Here is a 10,000-nt window from a genome sequence, read left to right on the forward strand (position 1 = left end):
CACAGCGATAAAACCTGCTCGCTGCTGAACACAGCATTGATTTCTAAAATCCCCTCACTTCATATTTTACCTCTTATCTCACTGGACCACTGAACCGAGCGCCTTGGAGAGGAAAAGAGAGAGGCGCCCGTGAGCGAGGCAGAGAAAGGTGAGTTTGCTGTGAAACAAACAGGGCACACGCTTCGGATTTGGGACCGCCTGGCACCGAACCCCCGGCCGGAGACCCTGGGCCTGGCTCTGGCCTGCTGAGATACGGTCAGAACTCCTGAGCCCAGCGGCCGCCAGTCGGGGGCTCGGTGAGAGTGAATGTGTGTGTGTGTGTGTGTGTGTGTGCAGCCTTCACCAAGGCTGAGGCCTAATTGCCCATGGAGGAGGACTGGGGAGGTTCCACTGAGAAGCTTCGTTGGCTTCTCCTGATGTAACATGACTATCTGATTTAGGATCAGTGCCTCCCTAAGCCTCATCTTCAATTTTCCATTACGAGTGAAACATCCAATCTGACCCCGGATGAGATGACGAGAGTGTAAAACCACTGCAGAGAGCTCCAGCAGTGCATTCTCCGTACTTCGCCTCCATCAATCCTGCACTGTTACTCCAATCATTTCTCATTGCACCAAAAGAAGCACCACACAGTTAGCAGGAAAAGCTAAATTGTAATGCAAAGCAGGGAGGGCTGGGATTAGGACTTGAATTTAGAGAATGATTGCGTCTGTGGGGACGTGTTCGAAGGTGTTCCTGCATAAAACGTGAGCACTGGAAACCTCAGAGAAAAGGTGGAAAGCAAATTCCTGCGAAATGATGACCTTCTGAAATACTTGCTGAAAGTAATTGCTGGTGTATGTATTGGTGCAATCGTAGAAATGATTGCTTGAGAGGGCCTTTCATCTCTGAGACATGAAGGGGAACACTGTTTACGTGGCTGTTTCATGCAACAAAGGGCACTTTCAGACTTGACAGAGATGAACAGCTCTCTCTCTCTCTGGTTCTGATTCTCCACGTCCAGAGCCTTGTCGGCCTCTATAAATACCTTTTCATGTCCATACCTCCATTAGCCTTTGTAACAATACACCTAGGCTACGCGATACTTGATCTCCATTTACCTCAGGGGTTGTTTTTCTCAAATCTTTGAAACTTTCTCCATCAAGTCCATGTCTTTTCTATCACAAGTTGTATTTTAGAAAGTTCTCCACCTCCCACCACCCTCTTTAAAAAAAAAACGGGACAAAAGAACACAGAAATGCGATTGAAAGCAGCTGCTGTATGCACGAGTCTCTCTTAAATAAAGACAGAATCGCTATGACTGCGCCCCTCGGCCCGTCCCTCCCTGTTCACCCTGCAATCAATCATCCGTTCCCAGACAGACTCATTGCAGACCCGTTGCATTCGGGCTCAATTAGCGGGGACGGCTCGCTCTGTTAGGAAAATCAGAGGTGGCGTGATTGCCGAACTGTGGCGGGGCCAAATCAAAGAAAGGGAAGAAAAGAAAAAAAACACCTGCGTAGGCCTTTCATTCCGGGTGAAAGAATGTGATTATCCAAGAGGATTTCACTCCTGCTCAGTGGCACCTTAGCGTGCGTTTCAAGTGTTGCGTTAGTTAGCTTAGCGCCTTGCACAGCCTGATATCTCAAGGGCATACTGCATCTTAGTGCAGTTCTCTCATGTGCTAAATATAACTTTTTACTCATCTAATTTACAGTACTCAGTAGATGCAGTATGTTCATATGGTCTTTCCTATGTGTCCCTTAAAGAGGCATTACTGTTTTTGTGTAAAACTAGCAAGCCAAACTTAACAAGAATTGGCAACTGATGAAAGCTAGCTATCTTGCTAAATGATGTGCATTGACGATACACCATAGCCAGCTACTGGGAATAATAGGTGTGTTTATCTCTCCTTCACATGACCATATATCATCCAAATGAATTTGAAGATGTTATACAAAACTAGTTACCTTTAAAAACATACCTTTGTACAAGGTAAAAAACCCTGCATAATGTGTCTTTAAAGATTCTGATCTGTACTTATTCAACTTTCAGGTGTCTTACTGTGGCTAGGGCTGTAATGTGTGGCTCCACCAGGCCTCCCACTGTCAGCCAGCTTTATTGTGTGCTGCTGCTCATCTCCAGATGGGCTGGTTCTGACACCTCATCCTCGGCAGCCTTCGCATCTGCCCCCCTTCACATCCCCACAAGACCCCCTTTCCCCTGTCACCCCCCCCCCCCCAACCCCCCCCTCCCACTCTCCACACGTCCCCTCAAGACCCCCTCTCCCCTCTTCCCCCTCCCCCCACTCACCACACATCCTCGGCGTCAACGTCGCACTCAGCCCCGAACTGGCAGATGTCACAGGTGGACGTCTCCTTCTGACCGTTCTCCGCGGAGCCCTCGCCACCTGCAAGGACACAAGGAAGGACACGGAGACACTGAATAAAGAGACACTGTTCTCCGCGGCATATGTGGATACAGACACTCGAATGCATACACACAAATCCACTGTGACACACTTGCAGAAACACACACACAGAGGTGTGTCATAGATGTAGACACACGAATGCACTCACACCCTTCTAACGTGCTCTCATACACTCAGACACTCGTGAATGCGTGCCTATGTGCTTGACTGCATGTCTGAACGTACACATTTCTCTGCCTCCATTCACACATAAAGGACTTGTGAAAAAGGCAACTTGAGAGCAAAGGGGGGGCCAGCGACTGTCGTCAGCTGTGGCGGCGGCGGCGGCTGCGGTTAAGAGCGCTCCTCATTTTCTCTTTGTCTCGCGCTCTCTCATGCCTTCCAAATCCCCCCGCTGATCTCGCCTGAGCCCCCCTCCTTCATTTCCTCTTGATGGCTTCTTATTTGGTATGCCGGTGCCCCGGCGACGAGGCCTCCTAGGAGCTGATATCGCGCCCATCATCAGCCGGCGGGAAAAGCAATCCGGAGCTCCGTGGAATTTAAATTGCGTTCCCTCCGCCGAGGATCACAGTCTCTCTCTCCAGATCCCAGCCCTCCATTATGCCACGCTATTTTTAACACTTAGACCCGTGAGGCAAGCGGAGAGAGAGAGAGAGAGAGTGTGTGACAGAGAGGGAGAAAAAAAGAGAGAGAGAGACAGAAAGAAAGAGATCAGAAAGGAGAGAAAGAGAGAGAGAGGAACGACGAGAGAGAGAGAGAGAGAGAGAGAGAGACAGAGACTGAAAGAGATCAGAAAGGAGAGAGATATCTTTAACAGCCATATTATTATCATTCCCCCACAAAGCAGGAGAGTATTGAACGCTACAATAGGAGACTTGTTTTGCTTCAATCGTCTTGTCAAAGTGTTTATTCCCAGTTTGGATATTTCATTTGAGGTGTTTTGCTTTTGTTTACTTGGACTGTTTTTTCTCTAGTTTTCACCATTCTATCCGTCCTAATGCTTATGTAATCTCTCTCTTTCTGCTCGGCTGGGTCTCTCTCTCTCTCTCTCTCTCTCTCTCTCTCTCTCTCTCTCTCCTGGCTGGGCACTGGCTCCTTACTTTACTCTCCCCTGTCCTTGGCTGTGATCAAAGAGCTGGAGGGAATATTCCGTGCTGATTCAAGAAGTTATCGGCCTTTTCCCTCTCTTGGTTTGAACTTTTGTTTGGGCTTCAGGACTTGGCGGAAAGAGAGTGTGTGTGTGTGTGTGTCTGTGTGTGTGTGTGTGTGTGTGTCTGTGATGAGGTGGCTGCCGAATGCAGAAGACCCTCAGCGTTCGTTCTTCGCGGCTCCGACAGCGACTGGGCTCTCCCGGTGCCGGAGCAGCGATGCGCGCCGGCTGCCGCTGTGGCGCGTGATTGTGTATTCATGGAGCTGCTCGCGGACCTTGGGACATTTTTCCGGCGGGCCATAAGGTGAGACTTCATACCCAGACTGCCAAATCACCTTGAATGCCAGGGTGCTGCAGCAAGCTGTGCTCTTCAAAACAGTTGACCTCTTGTGTCCTGTACCCTCCCCCAACTCGCCCTTTATCTCCTCCCTCCATCTTTTTATCTCTCTCTCTCTCTCTCTCTCTCTCTTTCACTCTCTCTATCTATCACCCTTACTTTCTTAGCATCTCTGCATGTCCATATGTGTGCCTGCTCGCACACTCATACACACAAACACACACACACACACACACACACAGACACACACACACTCATACACACACACACAAACACACACACTCATACAAACACACACACAGCAAAACACCCACAACAGTGCAGCGAAGACACCTTGATAACAGAGCACCCACTTGATGGCAGCGCCAAATTAAACGCAGTGTTAATGGAGATCACTTCACAGTAGCCCTTTTCAAAGACGCCCGTCGGAGATTACGCTGCCGAGCCAGATGGCAGGCGGAAAACTATTGTGCCGAGTCACAGACCCATCTGCGACGGTGCACTAACAACTCAAGCAGAGGATGCTAGCAGTTGCGACTTCAAGGGGAAGAAACTGTGTAACTTTCTTTTTGAAGCGCTTAATTAACAACAAGGTGAAACTCATCACGTCTTGCTCTGCCACATTCCCACGAGGTGTTTGATTTGTTTTTTTGTCAGACATGACCCGAACTGTCTGCTCTGTGTAAGAACATGCGCTCTCGTGATTAAAGGGAATCAGTGATTCCAGGATGACTTGTTTTTGTGCGAATGCTCTGCTTCTTGTCAGCGTCTCTGGCAGAGTGCTGCGTTCTTCAAGTGCAAGTCTGGACTTTGTACACAAGTATGATAGAACAAATAACGCCCATACTATGATCCAAAAAAAAAGGTGCTGCTAGCTCCTAGTCCAACTCTAGGCTTTCCCTGGCGAATCTGATCGCCCTCAAAGTGGGGGTTTGACAGCTGAGCAGACGGGACACACACACACACACACACACACACACACACACACACACACACACACACACACACACACACACACACACACACACACACAGAGCACTGCTCAGTAACTGCAAGACCAGGTTCCTGAACATGTTTTCCCACTGTCCACTAATGACCCTACTGCAAAGTTCACCCACTCAGACACACCAGTTATTAGCTCTGTCACTGCTGTAAGCTGTTCTTTAGAAGGAAACCGGGGGAGAGTGAATGCTGGAAGCTGAGCAGCGTGGTTTCCATGACACTGTCCCCGGAAAATTGGCCTACAGCGAGCTTGCCAGTCAGCCAGCCAGCCAGCCGGCCAGCCAGCCAGCCAGCAAGCGCGGTGTACTGGACCTGAGGGAAATGGGCAAACTTTAACCCAATAGAGCTTACAATCAAATCCGCACACTATCTCGTCAAACCATTACTTCTGAGTTTCCTGCGGTATGCTGTTCCCCCTGGGTTTGGCTAATCCCTGGGATCAGGTCACTGGAAATTATGTGTGTGAGTGTGTGTGTTTGTGTGTGAGTGTGTGTGTTTGTGTGTGTGTGTGTGTGTGTGTGTGTGTGTGTGTGTGTGTGTGAGTGAGGTTTTGAGTGTGCACATGTGAATGTGTGGGGTGAGGGCAGCAGCAATTATCCCCATTTCCTCTGTGTAAAATGGCCTCTCTTCAACTATCGATCTTCCCTGACCAGAAGTGTGTTCGATCCCCCCACCTCAATCCCTCCCCCTCCCTGTCCCCATCCCAGTTGCCCCCAGCCCCCATGCTTTCAATTCAGACTGCTACTTTTAACTTAGGGAACAGATGAGCAGTGATAAGCGGCCATCCCATTCCCGACCGCAATTACCCCTGCGCCGTGTCTATGTGTGAGGGAAGCACTTTGGCCATATCAATCATATTCGTCATGCCAACAGAGGAAACAAGGAAACACACATGACAGGATGTGGGCTGGGAGTGATGAGAGACAAGAGACCTAGAGAACACATATGCCACAATCTGTGCTTATGTGCCTAATGAGAAAGAGAGCGAGAGAGGGAGAGAGAGGGAGAGAGAGAGGGAGAGAGAGAGGGAGTGAGAGAGGGAGGGAGAGAGGGATAAAGACAAAGAAGGACAGAGACAGGAAAACAAAAGAGCGAGAAAGATAGAGAGAAGAGAGAGATATAGACAAAAAGAGATAAGAGCGAGAAATAGATACAGAGAGATAAAGAGAGTTAGAGAAACAGAGAGAGGGATATTTGGGACACTCCAGCGCCTGTCACAGTGATGATGAATGGCGCCCACCCTGCTCTTCCACACAGCGGAGAGTGACCTTAGTGATGCACAGGAAAGCATGAGGCGCTCTGGGGGCCAAATTTGTCGCCTGTCTGCTGTTATCAAACGTGTTTGGGAGGGGAGTGCACAATAACCTTTTGGAAGCGATGGGGAATGTCTACAATGACTAATTCACCACAACTTGACAGCTCCATTTGGCAAGCAAATGCAGTATCTCCCATCCTGACACCACACTGTGAACAATCAGCCGAGCTGGCACTCACTTAATACAGCCTCGTCACAGGCACAGAGAGCAAACTGCCTATTGTGGGTCCCTGACAGTATTTCAGATGCAACTGTGAGGAGAATAGCACTTGCCTACGGCTAAGCATACTTTGCCAAAGAGAGTCTCAAAGTGTCTCAGATGAGGAGCCAGTTTCTGCTTTCGCATGAACAACAGTGAATGTCCTAGGATGCATGAGGACCACATAGGTCAATTGTGTCTTTTACAGATTTCAAGGTCACTCATCGATTGCTCGATCAATACGGAGGAAGCAGTGTGCGGACAGTGTGGAATGTTTTGAAATGTGACATTTATATTGCATCTATGAGAGCCTTATGAGAGTTGGTCAATATGACAGATGGTATTTAAACTGCTTGTCACAAAGACCTAAGACTAAAAGACTAAAAACTGGAATCAGGAAAATACACTGATCTTAACATTAAGCAGCAGGATTTGGCTTGAAAACAGAATGTCCTTTTCTAGTTTAAGCATTTCTTTTGGCTAATGCACAGAAAGAGCTCAAATATAGTGATAATACATTTTGTCCAAAAGGCTATTGTCGATTAGTCTTTCCTCAGAAACACCCTTGAGAATTCTTGAGTTGTATGACCTTCCGGTGGTGACCTCAAACTCTTCTCGAGTCCCTTGCCAGAAAAACTAAACGAGTCCCACTCGGTTTCACCAGCACCCTCGCTTCCGCCCTCTCCACGCTCCCACTGATGCCAGCCTTAAATACCCCACTCCAGCCTGATAGGCCCTCCGAGTGGCCAGATGCCCACGTCAAGTGGAGAAAAAGAGAAGAGGAAGAAAAACGTAAAAAAAAGAGAGAAGAACTTGTTTGGCTCCTTGCCTCCGATCGAGTCAACAGCCGTTGGGGAAGCACACCTCGGCTCTGGCCTATTTGCACATGTAATTACCGCAAATGCCGGCGTGAAGAGAGGCAGATAGCAAGGGCGTCTCGTCTATTCAAGCCGAGCTCCGACGCCGCTAAGGACCCTCTTTTTAACATCTGACAGGTTTTTTCGAGAGGACTCTCGTGAAGGACACCAGGTGGAATTGGCAAACCGGGGAGGGATGGGGAGGAGGTGCAGTGCGTGAGGGGCGAGAGGGGGGTTGGGGGAGGGGGGGGGGGGAGTGGAGGTGGGAAACGAGATGAAAATTGGGAGCCAGCATGGAGCAGGGTCCAAACTGGGTCACCCTCCTTGAATGGATTAAGGGGAAAGAATTAGTAGAGGAATTAGGGCTTAAAACTTCATTTTTCCCAGCTTTGATCGGCTTAGGCGCTGCTCTCTGTCAGGCTTTTTGCGTTTTGTGTGTGTGCGCTCATACACACGAGCGAAGGGGGTCTGGGGATGTTTTTTTTACTGTGTTGCCAGCAGACCCCTGCAAGTCACCCTCTGGCACTAGCATCCTCCTCAACGACTGGACACAAACACAAACACAAACACAAACACAGATGTGCTTGGAGCAATATGCGCCATATGTCCATGTGTGTACGTGAGGCTGATCCAAATGCACAGTAAATGTCTACATAATCCATAGACACACAAAAATCAGCTGGGCATCCATTTGCATGTCCAATCTCCAATAACCGAGTGTTCCATTATAAATTCACCAGACGTCAACAAATTCTTTGCTGCGATTTACCTGGCTCTCTATGCACAGGGAGAAGAGTCTGGCATAGAAAACTGATTTGAGAACAGCACCACAGGAGTGTTTCAGCAATCCTCCCAGACTGGTGATGGTATCAGGGGGGCTTCTCTGTGGGAGGATCAAACCCCAGTAGGCTCCATTAAGAAGCTCTTCTCTCCACCACGAGGCTGGGCCTACCAGGGGCTTAGTTCACACTTTCCCTGCTCTCTGTGGTGCTGGGAGAGGCTGAGGAGTGGAGAGGAGAGGAGTGAGGTGGGGGGGGGGGGAGGGGAGGGCATAGCAGAGAGGTGAAGACGAGGAAATGAGGACCAGAAGAAAAAAAAGAATGCATGATGAGCAGGGAGGAGGAGAGGGGAGAGCTGAGAGGGAACAAAAGAGAGAGAGAGAGAGAGCGAGCGAATGCAAGAGATGGAGAGAGAGTGAGAGAATGCAAGAGAGAGAGAGAGCGAGAGAATGCAAAGAGGGAAATAACAAGAGAGTGCTCAGGGAGGAAAGGAGCAATGATGTGAGAAGGAGAGATGATGGCAAGGCATGCCGCCTGAAAGTTAAGGAACAACACCTGAAACAAAGAATGATGGAGAGCAAGAGAGAGAGAGAGAGAGGGAGAGAAAAAAGACTGAGAGAGACAGAGAGAGAGAGACAGAGAAGAGTAGAGAAGAGACAAGAAGGGAAGGAGGAATGAGAAGCAGAGAGAAAGAGAGAGAGAGAGAGAGAGAGAATGGAGCAAGGTGAAAAACACTATCCAGCACAATGGCGATCAATGCTCAGTCAATAAAGTGTCACTTTCTGTAGGCTAAGAATGGAGGACTCAGACTTACAGCAGGGTTGGGCGCGAGGCTGCGGAGGCCCTGGCCACTGCATTAGCACCACGCTACGCTGAGCAAGCTTGCCGTCTCGCCCTGCCGACGCCCCCCCCCCCCCCCCTTTCTCTGATTCACGCATTAGCGAGCAGATAGGATGATGGGAAAGTAAAACACCCCTGATCGCTGTTTTACGACGTGTAGCCATGAAAGATTTTGGGCAAAGCAACAACAACAAAAAGCACAAACCAGGGGGAGACCTCTGGAGAGAAGACAGAGGAGAGGAGAGGAGAGGAGAGGAGAGGAGAGGAGAGGAGAGGAGAGGAGAGGAGAGGAGAGGAGAGGACAGGACAGGAGAGGAGAGAAGACAGAGGAGAGGAGAGGAGAGGAGAGGAGAGGACAGGAGAGAAGACAGAGGAGAGGAGAGGAGAGGAGAGGAGAGGAGAGGAGAGGAGAGGACAGGAGAGGAGAGGAGAGGACAGGACAGGAGAGGAGAGAAGACAGGGAGAGGAGAGGAGAGGAGAGGAGAGGAGAGGAGAGAACGTAGGGGAAAGGGAGGGAGAGACAGAGTGGTAGTATCTGCCAGGGGAAAATCTGTGTAAGGTGGTTCTCACGGTAAATAATACAGCCCGTATATAGTACAACTATGATTTTAATACTAAATATAGAATCCTGCATTGTCCTGTTTGAGTGAGTGAGTGCCAGACGTCTGCTCTTCCAGTAGTTCTCTCAGCTGCATTCGGTGATGTGTCCACAGACACAAGCAGCATCCTTTTATTGCCCACTGCCAGTAATTTCAATTCAGCAACAAACAGTAATTATCTCTGTTGGGCAATAAATCCTTCAGGGGTGATTCAGTGGAGCTGACCTCACGCTGTCGTCTCAGGCCCAACCCCTTAATTAAGCTCTCCCTCCTGCATAAGAGGCTCGTGACTCTCCTCTCCTCTCCTCGGTCAGCCCATCTGGGCGCGGCGGCGATGCCACGCTTTTGCCAGGGGAGACGGGGGCACATGGGGGAGGAGCGAGATGGAGGTGGCTGCAGTGATTAAGCCCTATTGGGCGTTGCTCTGTGGCAGGCGTTTTTTTTTTTTTTCGCTGTTATTTTGGCCCGGGCTTCTTAATCTTGTTGCGGCTGTACGGCCACTTTCCCCTCAA

The 10,000-nt window shown here is 49.5% G+C and overlaps 1 protein-coding gene across 5 annotated transcripts in view; it reads right to left on the reverse strand.

Annotated features, from left to right (window-relative positions):
* tmeff2a (transmembrane protein with EGF-like and two follistatin-like domains 2a) overlaps window positions 1-10,000 on the reverse strand; it is a 56,409-nt gene that overhangs the window by 11,086 nt on the left and 35,323 nt on the right. For all 5 annotated transcript variants that reach the window (XM_031584372.2, XM_031584387.2, XM_031584381.2 and 2 more), the window contains exon 5: window positions 2,293-2,389. In XM_031584372.2, the coding sequence (XP_031440232.1) occupies window positions 2,293-2,389 (97 nt within the window). The remainder of the gene's footprint in view (window positions 1-2,292; window positions 2,390-10,000) is intronic.

The sequence above is a fragment of the Clupea harengus genome, chromosome 2 (genome assembly GCF_900700415.2).
Source record: "Clupea harengus chromosome 2, Ch_v2.0.2, whole genome shotgun sequence".
Taxonomy (NCBI): domain Eukaryota; kingdom Metazoa; phylum Chordata; class Actinopteri; order Clupeiformes; family Clupeidae; genus Clupea; species Clupea harengus.